At 43.1% G+C, this 21,370-nt stretch overlaps 1 protein-coding gene across 4 annotated transcripts in view; it reads left to right on the top strand.

Moving 5' to 3' along the window:
- PUDP (pseudouridine 5'-phosphatase) overlaps positions 1 to 21,370 on the top strand; it is a 175,018-nt gene that overhangs the window by 38,282 nt on the left and 115,366 nt on the right. For all 4 annotated transcript variants that reach the window (XR_006695338.3, XR_012429965.1, XM_015443417.4 and 1 more), the window contains exon 2: positions 3,876 to 4,094. Coding sequence is in view for 2 of the 4 variants with exons in the window: in XM_015443417.4 (XP_015298903.3) it covers positions 3,876 to 4,094 (219 nt within the window). In the remaining 2 variants the exon portion in view is untranslated. The remainder of the gene's footprint in view (positions 1 to 3,875; positions 4,095 to 21,370) is intronic.

Here is a 21,370-nt window from a genome sequence, read left to right as displayed (position 1 = left end):
GTAGTCATCATTTGATCTAAGGAGTTTAATTACTTGTTTAGATCCTTTCTTATTCCACGGTTTGAGGATGATTTTATCTAAATGGTGAGGAAAAGTGTCTGTCTGCACCGTCCCCTACAGATTTATCATCCCACAGTTCTGTATCTTTTAAATTAAAAGCTCCATGACATTTTAAGCTTTAAACAAACACTGTTGAAAGCATTTTTAGAGGATACAGCTGTTTTTCTGCCTTTGTCCACACTCCTTTCTTCCTGCTCGCACACTCGCCTTAGCCACGGTTCCGTGGAGCACCTCCTTCGTCCTGCCTGGCCTCTGTTCCTTCGCTTGGCTTTTCACACCCGACAGTGGTGTCTCACTTGTTCGATGCCTGCGGTTTCCTTTTGTCAGTCTTCCTCTCTCAACTACCAGAACAAACACTCAAGGAAGTAAAATGTGCCGCCTCACTGCCAGTCCGTCCACCTCCTTGCCCTGAGAGCCCTGGCTCTTTCTCCCCCTCACAGAGAAGAAGACAATAAAAGGAGCACTCATGCCTGGGTAACCCTCCCTTAGAGGAGGCTTTTCACTGCTCAGCTGTTGAGAAGGAGGGTGGGCCAGCCCTTCCTTCTGTTCTGCGGCTTCTGTAGGGAGACTGAGTGCAGGATGGGATCCAGGAAGCCTTGAGTTACTCAGGTTGTTACTTGAACTTCGACTTCTACAAACCAGCCCAGGAACTTTTCTGAGAGTCCTGTCTTTTGTACTCCCCTAAAGGGCTTTGACCCCTCCATTCAGGGATCGGGCCTTCACAATCTCCAGTATCCTGAAGGGTGGAGGTTCTGAGGTTTGTTTGGTATGTTTTACAGCAAACTTAATAAAATACAGCTTGTGGCCAGGTGCAGTGGCTCATGCCATAATCCCAACACTGGGAGACCGAGGCTGGAGAATCACTTGAGGCCACGAGTTTGAGACCAGCCTGGGCCACAAGGCAAGGCCCCCCCATGTCTACAAACAAAAAATAAATAAATAAAAATACAGCTTGTGGTGGAAAAGGAGAAAAATATTATAGTGCTGAAAATGAAATGGCACCTGCAGATGCAGCTGTGGGTGGATTTGCCAAGAAAAGCAGAGAAAGAACAGAGGAGGGCTCTTCTTGTTGCTGGTAGCAGTCAAAGCCAGAGCATACATCAGGAGGCAGACAACCCAGGGTCTGCTGCAGGGAAGAGGGCCACAGAGGGGGTCATTGCACAGGGGGAGGAAGGAAGATGGGGAGTGCAGGGCAGGGGCCACCCAAAAGCTCAAGGAAGAGCCCAGTCCACAACAACCAGCCTCTCCTGGTCCCCAGTGTCCACAGGGCGGACTGGGCCCAGCCTCAGCCCCATCCCAGGAGGAAGAGCCAGAGAGTTCCCCAGGCAAGTACTGGGACCGGGAGAGAAGCGTGCACAGAGGCGAAGTCCACATCGTGGCAGCCAAAGCAATCAATGAGCCCAGTCCTCTGAGTACAAGGTGACAAGAGCCCTAGCCGATACTGCAGGTGCAATCAAGAGATGCAGTTTGGATGCAACTGAAGGGACAGGGTACAGGGCCATACAGAAAACTTTTTTTCTCAAGACAGCAGCACTCTGCCCTTGGTTCATTCAGGAATTTTGCATATAGGTAGTGGATGTGGTTGACTGCCCAGGCCTTGTGTCTACACAGATGACCGTTCACCTTCTGTGAGAAAGATGCAGGAGACAAAGCACAGATGGCCCTACCATTGCAGCGGCTCACAAGAGACCTTGCCGGCCTCTTCCATGTGTGACACAGTGAATCCCGCCCTGTGGTGCAGGCAGCCCTCTGCATGCCTGTCTGGGAGGAGCAGATATTTTGGAGTTAAAACCTGCCATAACTCTTTTTTTTTTTGAAGACATAATTTCACTCTTGTTGCCCAGGCTAGAGTGCAGTGGCACGATCTTGGCTCACTGCAACCTCCGCCTCTCGGATTCAAGCGATTCTCCTGCCCCAGCCTCCTGAGTAGCTGAGATTACAGGCATGTGCCACCACGCCCAGCTAGTTTTTTGTATTTTAAATACAGACGGGGTTTTGCCGTGTTGCCCAGGCTGGTCTTGAACTACTGAGCTCAGGCAGTCCTCCTGCCTTGGCCTCCCAAAGTACTGGGATTACAGGCGTGAGCCACCATGCCCGGCCCTTAACTCTCTTTTAATCGCAGTTCATACCCTGCCAACTTTCAAAATGCATCGAGGCAATTACAGACAAGCATGCATGCGTATGTGCATGTAAGCATGTGAACATACGTAGGAGTATGAAGACTTATATGCCTCTTCGATACACACAGCCTTCTCTGTGCATACACAGTACTTCCCTCAGTGTGTTCTGGGTCTCCCAGATACTATCTTACAGGGGAAAAAAGTAGTATTTAGGGATGATTATTATATTTTTTCATGTCATTGTGGGACCGTTAAAGGCCATTGAGATCACCTGCTCTTTTCAGAACTTATTGTTGGGTCCAGCTGTACATATTCAGGGTCGACTACATCCTGCTAATGCTGCTCCATACCCCGTGGGAAGGCTTCAGTGCTCAATCTAGAACAGGTGGTCAGTCTCCTAACTGAATTTGAATCCAGATTTTTTTCAGATGCGTCCGTGTGTCTTCTTTTTAAATCAGGTGTGAACAGGGCTATTCCCAGCCTCTCGGGTTCAGGCACTGCCTCTGTGCCACTGCAGACTGGAAGACAAGGGCTCTGCCCAGGCCTCGGAACAACCTTCTGCCTTCACTGGAGCCTTGGGGGGATTGTCACCAGGCAACATTCAGCTCCATGGAGCTTACCTGGTTTTGAAATTCTACTTGGTAGGCGTTCCTCTGTGTTGAAGCATTTTCTTTTTTCGTGAATAATGCCTCCTAGCAGGTCAGTTAGTTGGTTCTTCAGTAAAGTAATCTTTCTAGGCCCACACTGGAGACAGTAAGAGTGGGGAAGACAGCTAGTGTGTAAGAAGCGTGCTCTAGGAGGCTGGCACTAGAATGTTACTTATGTGCCATGAAGTATTCATTCTGTAAAGTAGGATTATTTCGCTGTAGTAGCATCCTCAGTAGTATTCTTATAGGTAATATGAGTGCAATTGATGTTATGTGTATATTAAATATACATACAGAAAAAACACATGAATAGAAATGGGTGTGAGCTAGTACTAGTTATTATATTGTAGGTAGTATAATGTAGCCTATGGTAGTGGTACTGGTACTATTATTAGCAGTATTCCTGTTCACCTTGTGTAAGCATGAGGAAAGCGGGCACCTGCAGGCCCCCTATGTTTCTGAGGCTGTGCTCCGAGTAAATGCCAAGCCGGGAGTTAATTCTGAGGTCAGCTTTCACCATCCTGTGACACAGCCTATGTATTAAATGTTCTCTTCTCACCTGGGAGCTTCACAGCAGCATCCTGGCCAGGCATGGTGGGGATTCATCCCACTGGGCAGTGGAAATGTCGTTAATACTAGTGGGCCATGCAGTGGACTTTGTCAACTGGAGCTGGCTTCCATGTTGTTGGGAACACCAAGTAATGATGCGTTGTGCTATTGGATGGAATTGACCATTCCAAGGATATATTTACATTCAAATATGTACATTTAAACAGAAAACACAATCATACAGATTTCATTTCTCTCCTGAGTTCTAAGTTTCCAAATCACAACTCCAGGCATAACTCCAGCAGCCTTGAGAGGAGGCTGCCCACAGTATAATTTAGTGAGAATGACCTGCAAACCTTTCTCCTGTTCACTTAGGTCTCCACAAAAGCCTTTGTTGATGGAATGCGACCTACACAGTGTATGTTTATGCTGACCTAATACAAACTTACTGTTGATACAGTATGCACTCTAAAAATCTCTGTCTTTTTTTTTCCTGCAGATACTGAACGACTGTATTCAGTGGTGTTTCAAGAAATATGTGATCGCTATGACAAGAAATACAGCTGGGATGTAAAGTCCCTGGTTATGGGTAAGAAGGCATTAGAGGCGGCACAGATTATAATAGACGTCTTGCAGCTCCCGATGTCCAAAGAGGAGCTGGTGGAAGAAAGCCAAACGAAGTTAAAGGAAATGTTCCCCACGGCTGCGCTCATGCCAGGTGCGGTTGCCTCGCTGTTTGCAGGATTATGTTTGTGAATATTAGCAATGGTTTTGTAAATCACCTTTAAAGTCTAGCGTAGGGCATGCTTAGTTTGTCCTCTTTTCTTTAGTCTCGAAACTAAGTCCCTCCTGGTGCTCCTGAAAGAGTTTGGCTGATGCTGTGAGATGCTGTGATTCAATTTTCTCTTTAAAAGCTTCTTAAAATAATATGCGTTAGTTTCAGTGATTTCTGGTTTCCAAAAACATTTGAGTATTGTTTATATTACTATATATAAAGATTATGTTAATGACAGAATGTCTTCAAAGTTTACCTTAATAGATGGTTTAGCCTTTTTCTTTTCAAAATCAGATATAGGATTAGTATTTCAGCAACTATTCAAACTTTAACAAATTGATAAGCAGCAAAATCTCCCCAAAGATGCTTAATTTAAAAAAAAGAAAAGTAAAAAGTCAAATTCATTTTTAGCCTGTGTGTTTGTATGCCGTTCAGCCCTTTCTTTACTTGTATCCAGTTTTCTTTGGAAAGGAAAGACAACTTTGTTCCCTCCATGCTTGTTAACTGACATTCAATCAGAACGGGCTTGCCTGCTGCTCCTTGTTCAAGAATGTTCTAGATTACAGACCTTGAAAATAGACTGTTTAAAGATTCTTCTGGGATAGCAGGATGAATACTCTGTCTTTAGAATTCCCGGTGCTAGGGGAGAAAAAAACAGCAGTTGTGTGAGTAATCTTGGATTTAAAATGATACTAATACGAAGCATACCTACTTTTGAAATGTATGTTATTGTTTATATTTATACACATGTCCAAACATGTGGATTGACTATTCCTAGGCAGCACACGCACACATGCAAACACACACCCTTTGTAATCACTCTGTCTGCATCCACTGCAAATGGTAGTGTTTGTGAATCTCACGCATGGATACGAGCACCGTGATACTCAGTTCTCTGCATCTAGTGTCTTTCTGCACCATTTGCACATGAAGTGACCCTGACAAGTCTTGGTGAAACACATCCATACAGTTACTATATAAAAATTTAATTGTAGTAGATAGCAGACACACACACTAAAATTTACCATTTTACCTATTTTAAAGTGTGCGGTTCAGTAGTGTTAAGTCTATTCACATTGCTATACAATGGACCTCCAGAAATTTTTCATCTTGCAAATGTGAAACTTCGTGCTCATTGAACAAGTCCCCATTTCGCCCTGCCCTCAGCCCCTGGCAGCCACCATTCTGCTTTCTGTTTCTAAGATTTTGACTACTCTCAGTACCTCAAGTAAGTAGAATCATATAGTATTTATCTTTTTTGATTGGTTTATTTCACTTAGCATAATGCCCTCAAGGTTCATCCGTGTTACAGCATGTGATAGGATTTTCTTCCTTTTTAAGGCTGAACAATATTCTATGGTATGTTAGACCACATTTTGTTTATTCATAGTTCATTTGTTGAGGGACATTTGGGTTACATCCACGCCTTGGCTCTTCTTGTGAATAATGCTTATATAAACATGAGTGTACAAATATCTCTTTGAGATCCTGCTTTCTATTCTCTCGGGATATACCCAGAAGTGGAATTGCTGAATACGATGGTAATTATTAATTTTTTGAGTGATCACCATATTGTTTTCCATAGTTGTTACACCATTGTATATTCCCACCAAAAATCTACAAGGGTTCCAATTCCTCCACATTCTCATCAACACTCATCATTTCCTGGGTTTTTTTGATAGTAGTCATCCTAATGGGTGTGAGTTGATATCTCTTTATGGTTTTGATTTGCATATCTGATGATTGGGGATGGCAAGAATCTTTTCATTTGCTTGTTGGCCATTTCCGTATTATCTTTGAAGAAATGCCTGTGCACATCCTTTGCTTATTTTTAATTTTTATGTTTTTGTTTTTATGTTGTAGGAGTTCCTTATGTATTTTGGATGTTAAGCTGTTATCAGACACATGACTTATGACCATTTTCTCCCATTCTGGCTCCCTTTCCACTTAGTTGTTGGTGTGCATATGTTTTTGATTACATTAATCTGACAAATGTCATCTCATTTGTCTAATTTTGCTCTTGTTACCTGTGCTTTTGGTGTCATAGCCAATAAATGATTGCCAGTTCCAATTTCATGAAACTTTAACTTATGTTTTCTTCTAGGAGTTTTAGTTTTAGGTCTTACATTCAGGACTTTAATCCATATTGAGTTAATTTTTGTGTATGGTGTTAATTAGAGTCTAGCTTCATTCTTTTGCATGTGGATATCCAGTTTTCCCAGCACTATTTGTTGAAGAGACTTATCTTTCCCCATTGAGTAGTCTTGGCTGGCTCATTGAAGATCATCTGACAAATATGTGAGAGTTTATTTCTGGGCTATCTATTCTATTCTATTAGTATGTAGGCCAGTACTGCACTGTTTTGATGAATGTAGCTTTGTAATATGTTTGGAAATCAGGACGTGTGAGACCTCCGATTTTGTTCTTTTTCAAGATTGTTATGGCTATTTGGGATCCCTTGAGATTTTTTATGAATTTTAGGATGTATTTCTCTATTTCTGCTCAAAATGCCACTGGAATTTTAATAGGGATTGTATTGAATCTGTAGGATTGCTTTGCATGCTATGAATGTCTTAACAATATTAACTCTTCCCATCCATGAGCGTAAGATGTCTTTCAATTTATTTGTGTCTTTCTTTCAGTAGTGTTTTGTTTTGTAGTTTCAGTTTACAGGTCCTTCACCTCTCTTATTTCTAGGTATTTTATTCTTTTGATGCTACTATAAATGGGGTTGTTTATAATTTTCTGTTCAACTTGTTCATTGTTAGTGTATTAAAATGCACCTGATTTTTGTTTGATGTGTATTCTACAACTTTGCTTAATTGGTTTATTGGTTCTAACAATTTTGGGGTTTTTTTAATATGTTGAATTGTAGTGATTTATATGTATATGATCATGTAGTCTGTGAACAAAGATAATTTCATTTCTTCCTTTTCACTTTGGATGCCTTTTGTTGTGTTTTCTTGTGTAATTGCCTGGCTGAGACTTCCATTATTATGCTGTCTGGAAGTGGCAAGAGTGTGTAACCTTGTCTTGTTTCTGAACTTAGAAGAAAAGCTTTAGTCTTCATTGAGAATGCTATTAGCTGTGAACTTCTCATATATGGCCTCTAATATGTTGAGGTAGTTTGTTTGTTTTTTTTTTTCCTATCCTTAATTTGACTGTTTTTAATCATGAAAGGGTGTTGGAGCTTTTCAAATGCGTTTTCTTTCTGCATCAATTGAGGTTTTTTTTTGTTTTTGGTTCCTTATTCTATAAATGTGGTTTCATATGTTGAACCATTTTTGCATTCCAGGAGTAAACTTCACTTGTTCATGTATATGATCCTTTCAATTTGCTGTGGAATTGTTTGCTAAGATTTTATGTAGATTTTTTAATCTGTATTCATCAGGGATATTGATCTGTATTTTCTTTTTCGTATAGTGTTTTACGTGTTTGGTAGAGTTCTCCAGTGAAGCCATCTGGTCATGGACTTTTCTTTGTGGGGAGTTTTTCTTTTATTACTGATTCAGTCTCCTTACTACTTACAGATCTGTTAAGATTTTCTATGTCTTCATTTTTTTCCCCCTTCTGAAAATCATCAGGGATTCTCTGTCTTCATGATTCAGTTTTGGTAGGTTGTGTGTTTCTAGGAATTCTTTTATTTCTTTTAGGTTATCCAATTTGTTGTCAAAGGATATGCCAACAAATGGTATTCTCCTTTAATTATTTTCGTGGCATTGGTTGTAGTGCTGCCTCTTGCATTTCTGATTTTAGTCATATGAGTGTTGTTGTTGTTCTTGTTGTTTTAGTTAATGTAGCTAAGGTTTGTCCATAAAGTTACTCTGTGACCGAGTGTCTTTTCTGACTTTACAAAGCACTCATGATGTATGAGGCATGCACGTGTCTTACTTCTTCCATATCTACCCAAGCCTTTCACATGGTTTTCCTTCTACACTTTTTGTTCTATATTCTAAGATATACTTGAAATATGTTCTACTGCAATCCTTAAAAAGAAAAAATGTTTTATCTAGCGAGTCTGGTAGTTTGGCTGGAGTGCTAGTGAATCTGTTTTATGGAATCTACTTGGTGATCCTATCAACGTAGTGTCTTCATTTGGCTTTCTAAGCGAGCAGGTATCAAATTAAGTAAGGTGCCAGTCATAGAAACTTATAGAAGGTGAACAACTAGCAAGGAGCTAGTTCTTCAAAGATAGTTCAGTCCTTCAGAACTTATCTAGATGGCTCTCTTTTCTTTCTTTACTACTTTTTCGCCTCTTTAACTTTTTTTTATTTTTGACTTGACAAATCCTTTTTCTTGGCATATGATTTGTGTGTGCGTGTGTGTGTGCACACACATATCCTTATTTTAACTTTCACTAGCCGCACAGTTGTGAGTAGGGACTTCGATACTGAAAGTCTCTCTTTGAAAATGATCATATCTACATGCCATATACACAATTACCTGTGCTTTGACAGAGCAGAACATGCAGAAGACTTGAAGAGTATAAAGAAATGTACAAGGTAATGCTGGAGAGAAGAAACTAAAATCATGCTGAGATGCTGGCTCAGATGATGTGCAGCGACAGTAGTCGGATGATGTGCCGCTTTGATATTCTGAAACGAGTTAGGTGTAGGATAAGACAAAATTATTAGAAATCATACTTAACCTGAAGGGAAAGCAAGCCAGAGGAGGACAACGTTGGACTGAATGTATAGAGCAGAAAGACAGGCCGTGCCTAATTGCGATCCAGAAATGTGTTCTTCCTTAGGGTTTCTGCTCAATATTATACCAGTCACAAAATGAAGATAAAGTATATCTTCTGTCCTGAAAGAACATTCTTGGAGACCTCGTTTCCATTCATTTTACACTCCTCCCATCTCCTCTTTTATCTGCGCCAAACCTGAATTCCCCTGGGAAGGTGGCCTTATAGTGTCATTGCTCTAGTGACTAGATTCAGAGAAACTTGCTGCTGTAGTCTTCCTTCTTCTAGGTGTTCATTTTGCTCACTTACTACTTTGTTCCTGTTCTTAAGTTGTAGATGATAATATAACCCTTGACTTTATTTCTTTTCCTTCTGGAAGTAATTTTTGGTAAGGTATGTTAGGTTGTGGAAATCACCTTGAGCTCTTTAGAAAGGAAAGCTGTCTGTAGGGAGGGCTTTTTAATTCAACCTCATTCCTTTTCACATGCTTTCAGAGCGACAGGGGAACCCAAGGAGGTATTTAGCAAGTTAAATTGCAAGAGTGAATGGTAGATTACCAGGGGAAGCAGCCCCTGATCTTGCTGCAGGGGCTGTCTGCTGTGATTAGGCTGCAGGGTGGGGTGTCTGCCTGGGTCAGTCACCAGGGAATCAGCTTGATTATGCTGCAGGGGCATGACTACCTGGGCCAATAACCAGGGAGTCAGCCTGATTATTCCGTGGGGGTGTGTCTACCTTGGCCAATCACCAAGGAATCAGTCTGATTATGCTGCGGGGGTGTGTCTGCCTTGGTCAATCACCAGGGAATCAGCCTGATTATGCTGTTGGTGGGTGGGTGGTGGGGGGCTGGGGAGTGGAGTGGGGGATGGCCTGGAGTGGGGTGGGGGCAGAGGAGGGGCGGCAGGGGGGGGTGTCTGCCTTGACCAGTCACCAGGGCATCAGCCTTATTATGCTGCAGGGATGTCTACCTAGACCAATAGTCAGGGAATCAGCCTGATTATGCTGCAGGGTGTGTCTGCCTTGGCCAATAACCACGGCATCAGCCTGATTATGATGTGGCGGCATGTCTGCCTGGGCCAGTCACCAAGGAATCAGCCCCCTGATTATGGTGCAGAGGTGTGTCTTTGGCTTGATTATGGTATAGAAGTGCATCTTTGCCCTGATTATGAAGCAGAGGCCAGTCTGCCTGGTCATGGTATAGGAGGGCTCTTTGCCTGGGCCAGTCTGGCCACTAAGAAGACAGGGTAGACCTAATGGACTTGAAAGACGAGGCAGAACGGCCCTGATGCACTCGCACATCAACTGCCTGTTTGCTATAATCATGTTTCTGGAAGGCTCTCTCTATGAAAAGGTGGGCGGGCCTCTGCTGTCCTCAGTGGGAAATCCTTTTAAGCAGTTAGTTCTGTAGGCATTTCTTACATGGCTTCATGGTTCCGTGTAAACTGTCGGGCAGCCAAGGCTTAAATTATTTTAGGAAAATAAACTGTCTTTTAAATTGTGGCACAAATTTTAGGGGAAAAAATGCATGTGGTTCATCTCTTGTAAGTTTTCTAGGGATTTTAAAAATAGGTACCGTATTACAACTGGAAATGTATGTCGCATTACTTAAAAAAAAAAAAAATCTTCACTTAGGATATCAGAAAATCTTGTTTAAAACATAGCCCATGCTGGTTCCCTTCATTGTATCTTGAACAAATCCTTTCAGTAATGAATTCCTTGGGACAGATGAAATTCTACATTTCAGTATAACTCAGCGAGGGTAATTTGGATTCAAAGACCAATAGGAAGAAAGGTGGTGCCTTTTATTGTGTGGAATCCCCCAGGAGTTTTTTCTGTTGACCTGGCTCCCTGCTTTCCCATGCGTTTTCACTAAGCATGAGATTCCTAGAGGAAGAGCCCAGGGCATGGCATCTGGGTCAGTAGAAAGGAGTGAGGTAGGCCACACCCCGGAGTCCCTGGTGATCCCGCCCCTAGGGACAGCCTGCCTTGCAGATGTGCTCCTCAGCCTGGCCAGCTCTCCCCTGCATCTCTTGGCCCTCACCACCTGCACCAGGCTCTCTGGCATTAACTTCCTGCCCTCTACTTTCGCCCTCTCAGACCATCTAGAGCAGAAAAAGCAAACTAGAACCCTGGCCCTCTGGATAGCCACGGACGGCTGCCACGGCTCCCCTTGGGTGGCTGAGGGGAGGGAGTAGGTGTGGCCTGTGTGGTAGAAAGGATGCATCCAGTCCCAGCTCTGCAGCCGAGCACTCCTCCTGCTGTCCAGCCCCAGTCTCCTCAGGACATTAGGAGTACTGACCGACATGACCACTGTGGGGTACTATGATCTGAATGTGTCCCCCAAATCTAATGTTGAAACTTAATTGCCACTGTGATAGGATTAGGAGATGGGGCCTTCAGGAGGTGATTAAGTCCTGAAGGTGGAACCTCACAGGTGGGATTAGGGCTGTCATGAAAGGACTAGAGGATAAGGCCTGCTCTTCCATTCCTCTGTCACCTGAGGACACAGCATTCCTCCCCTCTGGAGGGTACAGCAACAAGGTACCATCTTGAAGCAAGGAGCAGCCCTCTGCAGAGACAGACCTGCCGCTGCCTTGATCTTGGCCTTCCCAGCCTTCAGAGGTGTGAGAAATACATTTCTGTTCTTTACAAAGTGTCCAGTCCCAGATATTTTGTTACAGCAGCACAAACAGACTAACACCTGGGGCATTCCTGTAAGACAACCTTGGAGCATGTGTGGTTACACCTGGCCCAGTGAGTGGCTCCTAGCAGGCACTTGTGTCATCTCGTAACCCAGAAGGATCCAGTCCTCACTCTGAATCCCACTTTGAGGAGTTAGTAAGGTCGTTTTCCATCCCTGCTCAGCTTCATTGAAAAGCACACACCAGTCATGACTTGGACACCATGCACATGACATGGGCTCTGGTCCTCTTTCTATCCAAGCTGTATCTTCCTCTTGTAAGTAAGTCTTCCTCCTCAGGCTGATTTAGGTAATTATGGTTGTTTCCATCCTTCTACTTTTTTTCTTTTTAATTTTGTTGTTGTTTATTTTCTTACACCATTGTCTTCCTGGCTGTTAACAGATACACCCCCACCCTTTCCATGAGGAGCATCTGGCAGGAAGGCACTCATCCTCCATAAGTCAGCTAACAACTTGCCTCTCTTTCCTCTGAATTCTTGTGCTTGTAGTGCTGAGGGAGTGCTCGGGGGGACACAGAAGAAAGGTCTCTTTCCTAATGGAGTATGTCATCCATTTGGGGAGAGGAGACAGGTATATCTACAGTGTCCAAGTGAAAACCCATGGTAGGATATTGTTACATAGCAAAATGAGAAATTCAGGAAAGAGTTGCCAAAGGGATATAGAATTAAGTAAAGCAAGATGTTCTTCGAGCGCTGGCCACTCCTGGGGTAGGGGGTGACCTCAGGGGAGTCCACAAGAACATAAGAGATACGGATGGGAGAAGCCATTTCAAAAGGAAAACAGCACATGTGGAGGATTCCAGTCAGCCAGTGAGTTTGCATGAAGCCAGGCTTCTTATGGCTCACAAGCTTCAGAGGGGAATTGTGGCCCTATGAGTTAACCTTCTTATTCCCCAGCTCATATGTTTGCTTTCTGGATAGGGAGAACTATTGGGATTTTTAAAAGGAGGCATGTCAGAATGCAGCCTGCACTTGGGGAGAATCCTCTGGGTTTGTGGCACACAGTGCCTGCAGCCTAGAAGAGATGGGCTAGAGGAAGGCCAGGGTGATGGTTGAAGACATGCACCCCCCTTGACTGGGCCATGAGGTGCCCAGACGGAACATTCTTTGGAGTGTGTGTGTGAGGGTTTTTCTGGAGAAGATTAGCATTTGAATTAGTGGATTCAGTAAAGGAGATTTTCCTTCCCAATGTGTCTCATGAAACACATCATTTTTCACATCACGAAATTTGTCACTAGAGGAATGAAAGGATGGTCTTAAGTAGGGAGAATATCCCTTCAGGATAAAAAAACCACAGTCATGATATGCTTTTTTTTCCATTGGAGACAGAGTCTCGTTCTGTCGCCCAGGCTGCAGTGCAGTGGTGCTATCATAGTTCACTGCAACCTTGAACTGCTGGGCTGAAGCAATCCTTTCACCTCAGCCTCTGGCATGGCTAGGCCTGCAAGTATATGCCGCCACACCCAGCTAAGGTTTTTTTCTTTTTTTCTTTGTAGAGACAGAGTCTTGATATATTTCCCAGTCTGGTCTCAAAACTCCTACCTCAAGCAATCCTCCTTCCTCAGCCTCCCAAAGAGCTGGGATTACAGACATGAGGGCTTTTTTTTTTTTTTTTTAAATTACACAATTACACTTGCTTCACATAATACAAAAATGTATAGCATTAAAATTGGAAGCCCCTCTACCTCCCACTCCCTGGAGGTAACCGTTACTCAGTGTTTAACTATTTAGGGTACCTCATTTCAGCCCTTTTCTTACGATGCCGCTGTGTTTGTGTGTAGACACACACGCACACAGAGATATGCTCGCCTACACTCACCTAAGCGCACCTTTATGGAATGAGGCCGCTGACATAATTCACCAAGATCCAAAGCAAGTACATATAGATTAATGGGACAGAAATCCCAAATGTTTTAATTAAATTGTTAGACAATTTTTTTTTTTTTTTTTGGAAGTAGGTCTAACGAAAGTGAGGACATCTTTTTCCTAGGCTCCCTGAAATGCTGGACATCCCTTGGGATGGGAAGGCACTCAGAGCACATCCTGCCTGGGAGTACTTACAAGGTTGCCTTAGTCCGTGCAGTGCTAACATGATTCTTGTGTCAAGGACAGCTTCCAGAAGACCTCAGCAAGCATGCTGTGCTGCTTTGGTTTGTCCTCCTTAGTGGTGGAGGTATTGTGCTGTCCACACCTTACAGTCCTGTAGATTTTCATATGTCCACACTGACACAGTCATATCTCTTGTTCTGTCTCCTATGCCAGTGGCTTCAGCGCCAGCTGTTACCTTTAGGAACCAGAAAGCACCCAGGTCAGCTTCCAGGCCAGGAAGGAAGCCAGCAGAATTATAGCCCTTGATTTATAGGCTGCTCTGATAATCCATTATTTTCTAAGTCTGGGCAGCAAGCCTCAGTGTTGAGGGGCAGTATAACACATAGGTGGCAGGAGCCCCACAGAGAAGAGGGACCCATTTGTGTATATGTCACAAACCATGTCTCCACCTGCCTGTCATTCCTGGCCTCCCCTCAGCCAGATTTCTCAGCTCGGTGCTGGGGCTATGCCAGTTAGATCTACCCAGGGTGTTGGTGGCTTCGAGTCTCATTAGGATGGACAGTGCCTAGAAACCCCAGAACACATTCTCTGTACCATGTTCAGGAAACATGCACCTGAAGGGTATTCATGCCCCTTCTCCTTGTTGGTATCCACTACGGTCGTGTTGGCTCACAAGCATCGAGGACTCACTGCATGTCATGCTCTCAGTGCTTTCACTCATGGGGGTGTGTGTCAGCCTTCTGCCACTGCTAAGAAGCAGTCACTCTTAGCACAGGGAATGGCAGGGAGGGCTGCAGGGATCAAGTTACTTGCCCAAAAGCTTGCAGCCTCTGATTATGGAGGCTGGCCTCGAACCCAGGTGGATAATGAAGAGTCCAAAGCTGCTAGCCGTGGCACTCTACTGCCCCAGATGATGTGGCGGTGACCTTCTGTTGAGGTAGACAACATCAGAGTACAAAGGGGAGAAGATGTGTTCTGACACAGTTCACAGGGCTGAGCCCTTTAAGGCCACATATAACCATGTGGAGAAGTCCCCAGTGCTCGGGGACTCTGCCTTGCCCAGCTCCGTTTCTGCTGGTGGTCTCGATTTGTGGCACTCAGCTGATTCTCAGTCGCTGGAGAGGCTCTGCTGGCAAAGCTGGACCTCAGAGATTTTTACTTAGGCAGATTGTACTCCTTGGATAACAGCACAATTAAAGGACACACCAAGCGAACAAGCGAAAAGGAAAATTGTATGCTGACAGTCATGGTAACACGTTCAACTTACACTGTGTTCCTTTTCCATTTAACAAATCGAATTAGCCCCATGTTCAGGAACATTTATGATCGTAGGGAGGAAGAAGCCCATTTGCCAGTCAAATGTAAATGATGAGTCTTTAAAATTCTTACCCCCCTTTTCCTTTAAAATATCAGTTTATTCCATGATGTGTATGGACATTATTCCTCTTTTCTGAAGATAGTGGCTTTCATAGGCAGCTAATTGCCTTGTTGTTTAGTAAATTGTAATGAAGACATCCTAGACTAAGGAGAACAAGATACAAATCTTCGCTTCTGATCATCCTAGATATTACCTCACTGCACATGTGGAGATGTTTCTCAAAGAATTACAATTTCTATTTTTTGCTTTGTTTGTTTGACACAGGATCTCACTCTGTTGCCAAGGCTGGAGTGTAGTGGTGCAGTCATGGCTGACTGCAGCCTTGACCTCCGGGGCTCAAGTGATCCTGCCAAACCCAAGCGATCCTCCCACCTCGGCCTCTCAAGTAGCTGACACTTCAGGCATTTGCCACCATGCCCAGCTAATTTTTTTTTTCTTTTCTGTAGAGACATGGCCCTACTATATTGCCAAGGCTGGTCTGAAACTCCTGGGCTCCACTGCTCCTCCTGTCTCAGCCTCCCAAAGTGCTAGGATTACAGAAATGAGCCACCATACCTGGCCCAGTTTCTGTTTTTAAATGTGTGGTGGTTCTCCTGTGGATTTCTAAGTCTTTAGGAGTATAGGATAATGAATAAGAGAAATCCTTACCTCAAGGAACTCTCGACTCAAAGGAGAGGAAATGAGTAGATAAATGACCACAATGGGTTGAATCAAGTCACTGCCCCTCCGGGAGGCGTGTACCCACGGCATAGGACCAGTGTGGAGCTGCACAGACAGGCTTTGAGGGGTGTTAGGTGCCAGCACTCTCTGCACACTGCAGTCAGTACGAGGGAGTGGGGAGGGCAGGGAGCAGCCAGGCTGCAGAGCGCTGCCAGCTTGCCCCAAGTCCCAGGCCCTGCTCACAGCCTCCGGGTGCCAGTAGTGGAAATGGTTGCAGAAAGCAACCAAAGAGAAATACTTTCCATTTTTCATCTGCCACACAGAGAAGGTGGGAGAGGCTTGCAAAGGGAATAACATCCAGTCCTTTTGTTACTTGGGCATGGAAAGTTGGGGTTTTCCTTTTGATTGAGTTCTGGGAAGTCAGCGTGAATCGGCCTTCGGTTCCCTGCCTCCAGACCTTATTCTCCTGCCTCTCAGTACGATGTCCCTAGAGTTGTCAAATCCATAGAGACAGAAAGGACAACTGTGATTGCCAGGGGCTGGGGGAGGGGGATGGAGGTTTTAGCGTTCAGTGGGGACAGAGTTTCACTTTGGGGAGAGGAACAAGTTCTGGACGTGGATGGTGGTGATGGCTGTACAACAATGTGAATGTACTGAATGCCACAGAATTGTACACTGAGAAATCATTAAAGCAGTAAATTGTATATTGTAGGCGTTTTACCATGTACAACCATAGTTATTCTTTTTCAAATGGTGAGAAGCCATTCAAGGATTTTGGAGTTGTGTTTTGGCAAAGCTCCTGTGCAGATGAGGTGGAAAGCCTGTGGTGAGTAGACACAAATGTGGGTTTTCACATAAGTGTTTGGATAAGTGCATCTCCCCTAGCTCCAACAGGATCACACACCCCATCAGGGAAGAGAGCTGTCTCTCCTGCCCCCCAAGCACCTGGGTCCTGGGGACTTGGGCCCAGTGTCATGGGCAAGTTTGAGTGGGGTCAGGAGCGCCTTGCACCATGCCTGCTCTCCTGAGGCAGTTTCTGCACCACTTCTGCACGGTGGACCTTTCATCTCCATGGCATAGTCGACACAAGAATACAGGGAAATTCTCACTCTCTCCTTTCTAGAGGGTTCCTTGGACGGTAGACTGTAAGAGCAAGACTTTAATATTTCAGATTATTGACAGAGACAACATCAACAGAAACTCCTCACAACAAAGCTCTAGCCATAAAACTGAAATTTCTGTGAAATGTTTGCAAAAAAAAATTTAACAATAGGAAACTATGATATTTTATAGTTAGCAGTCCATGGATTGGGTTAAGAACTTTCAAATTAGTTTGGGATTACTATAATTTAAAGTATACTGTTATTTTTGTCTCATCGTTGAATGCATAAGGCAAAATAAATTCATTTTTGATGTGAGTTATTTAAAAGAAGCATACTTTTCTATTACCTCTTATTTGTGAAGAAATTGAAAACTGAAACTCTTTCCCAATCTTTATATCAATTGCACTTTTATGTTTGTTCTATGACAGTCAGGGTTGTTCTTATTTGCGTTATATAGGTGAGGATACAGGCTCAGAGAAGTGAAACAGAGAAGGAGAAGTTTGACCTTGGCCTTTGTAGGCCATTAACAGGCTGCTTTTATTGAGAACCTCAGGTGTGGCATTCTCTACAATGGGTTAAATTCCTTCTTCAGATTGGATTTTATAATACTTGTGCTTGTTTGGGTAAGAGAATTTACATTGTTTAATCACATAGAGAGCTATAGTAGAAAATCAGGAAAATTCAATGAGCTATTAACATTTCCTAGTTTCTATCTTTTCCTTTGGCTATTAATCATAAGCTATTTAAATAGCTGTTTTACACACTGATTTTTATAGTGACAGATCCTTAAAATTGCAAGCTGAAAAGTGATTCAAAGTAAATAAAATTGGTACTGTAAGCAGCTTTCTGGCAAATCAAAGAAGACACAAAATCAAATATTTTTCTGAGGATGGTCAGTATTTTGAGATAGTTGGTCAGGTTCTCCAAATCTTAAGAAAGCCAGTGGAAGAAAAAGTCCAGTTAAGGCCGGGCGCGGTGGCTCACACCTATAATCCCAGCACTTTGGGAGGCCAAGACGGTTGGATCACTTGAGGTCAGGAGTTCAAGACCAGCCTGGCCATCATGGTGAAATCCTGTCGCTATAAAAATGCAAAAAAAATTAGTTGGGCGTGGTGGCAGGCACCTGTAGTTCCAGCTACTTGGGAGGCTGAGGCAGGAGAATTGCTTGAACGAGGGAGGCAGAGGTTGCAGTGAGCTGAGATCACGCCTCTGCACTCCAGCCTGGTGACAGAGTGAGACTCTGTCTTAAAAAGAAAAAAGTCTAATTAAATGTGCCTTCCCTTTGAGTTTCAGAGCTTTCTACATTCTAGTGAAACCTAGGAGACCTGAGTTACCACAGTCAAGTGATGAACTAAGTGTGTCCTGATCAGAACAAAATAGTGTTCATCAGTATCTTTCCCTTTCTTTTTTATTTACCATTGACAGCTGGCTACAGAGATCATGTAATCTCCAGAAAGAATGCTGGTGTAGCTTCTGTGAGGATAAGAGGCTCCTGACGATCATAAAGTCTTTTTCATGGAGTCACCATTGACCCTTTGGAAGTGTTCAGTGCCACTTCTTTCTCATATCAGCGTAAAACTCTGCAAAGTCATCTCCTCCTCATCTGTTACATAACACAAAATAATGCATTTTAGTTGATTTTGAGGGCAAAGAGCAGATTCTGAGATTAATAGCAGATTTGCACACTGAACTCAGAATTTGCCAATGATAGTAACCTTTGTCACATGGGGTGGAGCACAAGATTGTGTCTGAGGAGGTGGGGTCTGGCCTGGTTGGGGTGAAATCGGGGCTAGTGGGCCGCCCACACAGTAGCCTCCAGCCTCTTCATTGTGACAACACAGGAGCTTCCGGTGTTGAAGCTGGCTGTCACTGTAAGACTGAGACGAGATGTGAGGCATATGATCAAAGGGTCACTTACCAGCTAGCTAGGGGGAAGTGGACATTTCCCGAATGTCCCACATTTTAGAAAATAATATGAAATTCCCAACACAGATACTGTCTGGGTTGTATGAGTCTTATTTTACTGAGTTTTCTTTGTATGATGCACAGCCTATTGTAAGGGCAATTTAATAAGGAGATTTTAAGCATGTTGGTATATCAAATTGATTTAATCTTTATATACATCCTTTTTGTCTATTAGGGATTTATATGAATTCAGTTTCACAGGACTAAGAAAAAAAATTTTTAATTTAAAAATTTCTGCTCCTCTGGTTGCATTGAAATGGTGGGTCTGTGGCTCATAAAATATTCTATGCATAGTAAGCTAAAAAATATCTATATTTGGATTTAGCTGCATAAGTACAGGAACTGAACATCAGACTTTAATAAACAATAAACCCTTAGGCTATACGTTTTTCAATGAGTTATTATATAGTATATATAATATGTAGATACTATATATACTTTAAATTCTCAACATTGTTTTGATAATTTGCTCTAATAATGCTCTCATAATTTGAGCACTTTTAGAGAATATTTAGTTTAGTGGTTAATGGAAGAAACTCGTTGAGGATTTTTGGATTCCGTTTCTAGGAGGGTAATTCTCTCATGAGGTTAATTTCCTGTCTGGTCTGTGCATGAATTTCTTGAAGAACTGACAGTAATTCTTCTTCTTAGTATCACAGGCAAGGGGGCAAAGGGGTTAGGTGTCAATGCCTGGCTGACGTCCTACATTATAAAATTTACCTCTTATTTTTCTATCCTTCCTGATGTTACCTCTTTTCTTTCACCTCTTGGGCCTGCACATGATTTGTTTGCTATCAGGGGCCACCAAGCTTTCTCTGTGTTTTCAGCTTTGCAGACCCCATGGTGTATGTGTGAAGCCTTTAGCTTTGCTGTGTTAAGAAGCAAGTAGCTGTAAACAGTGCGTGAGTGAGTGCTCGTGCTGCGCTCCAGTCAAACTGTCTCTACAGACACAGAAAGTGGAACTTCATCTCATTTTCACAGGTTATAAGATCATATTTTTTTGACTCTTTTCATTTAAAAACAGGTAGTAGGTTGAATTTCTGTTTCAAAAAAAAGGCAGGATAAAACGAAGGGCTAAAACGCCACAGAGCAGGTTGAAATCCCGGATGTGAAGTAGCGGAGCCACTGGGCCCTCTACCCCAAGTTGTGCATTCAGAATGCCACCCGGGGCAGAAAACAGGTTTATAAACAGTCAGAGAGACTTCAGATCTCTGGTGATCAAGCACAGTGGAGGATGTAGATAAAAGATCCCTGCACCCTGTGCTGTGAGCCCACTGGGTCCCTTCACCTCTCTCTCTTTTATGCACAACCAAAAACGATCCCGGAGAACTCTTCTCTGGAGAAGGAAGTTACCTCATGACAACAACTCTCAAATACCAACATTTCGAGGCCCGCTGATGAAAATATTGACTATGGGTAGTAACTTCCAGTTTGGAGAAGGCTCCCACCTATGCCCCCAGGTGGTGCTGTGTAGCTTACTGAGAATCTGCCTGGCGACTCAGCCCCTTCACTCTTAGCCCCTTCACTCTTCTGTTGTGGCGACCCACATCTGAAATGTTGTCCTCTGGGGAACATGCATCCTTTCCAGGCACTCCTGTAATCTATATATTTGTCCCTTCCTTTCAAGAGGCTTAGAACTTAAACTTCAGTTAGCCATTTTTGTTGATATTATGCTGTTCAGTCCTAGTACAGCCATTTTCTAAAAGGAGAGAAAAGCAAGGATCATGGATCAGTAGCCAACGTTAGAGTCAGAGAGCAGTTTCCATGCAGGTTGTCACAGAGGCACATCTAGAACACAAGGAAACTCTCATGCATTCCATGTGCTTAGTAAAAGGGCATTTTACTGCGAAGTACTAGTCTAATCATTCTCTGCAAGGGATTTAAAAAAAGGATTAGGGGTTAATACTACTTGCTAGAGTCAGAGGACAATTTGCATGTGATTTGTTACAGTGGCAAATCTGGAACGCAAGGACACTCACACTTATCCCATGGTATTAATTAAATGGCATTTTATTGTTTAAGTCCTAGTCTAGTCATTCTTTATAAGGGAAAACAAGGATCAAGAATCAGTAGACCATGCTACAGTGAGAGAGAAATTTTCACGTAAGTTGTTACAGAGGCACATCTATAGCGCAGGGAAATTTTGAGTCATTTTTAACATTAAGATGTCAAGTCCCGCCTGGAGGAAGGGCACTTAGGGTCAGTAGGATCAGGTGGAGAGGCTTTCTTTCTAAAGTCCTAGTGCTTAACAAAGGAATGAGAGAGACCATTCAGTCCCACTGTCACATTGTATACCTGTAATTGCAGCACTGTGGGAGGCCGAGGTAGGTGGATTGCTTAAGGACAGGAGTTTGAGACCAGCCTGGCCAACACGGTAAAATCCTGTTGCTACTTAAAAAAAAAGTACACGCTGTAGTCCTATATTTACTTCATAGAAACTAATGTAGAAATGCACAATTAATTTTCCTTAAATAAAATTTCTGCATTACTCTCAATATTACTTTGTCTCTTTTATTTTCAATGGCTGAAAAAAATAGTTTTGTTTTAATTTTTATTATTTGATCCATCTGCAATTACCAGACATTGCTCAGTGGTTTGAATTGCCCTCCCTGGCTTTCCATTTTAATCTAAAATTCTGCTCTAAGTCCATGAAATTGGACCAGAACACAAGCTATGCCATCTG

The sequence above is a fragment of the Macaca fascicularis genome, chromosome X (genome assembly GCF_037993035.2).
Source record: "Macaca fascicularis isolate 582-1 chromosome X, T2T-MFA8v1.1".
NCBI lineage: Eukaryota > Metazoa > Chordata > Mammalia > Primates > Cercopithecidae > Macaca > Macaca fascicularis.
The sequence above is the reverse complement of the archived record's forward strand: the minus strand, read 5'-3'. Positions and strand labels throughout refer to the sequence as shown.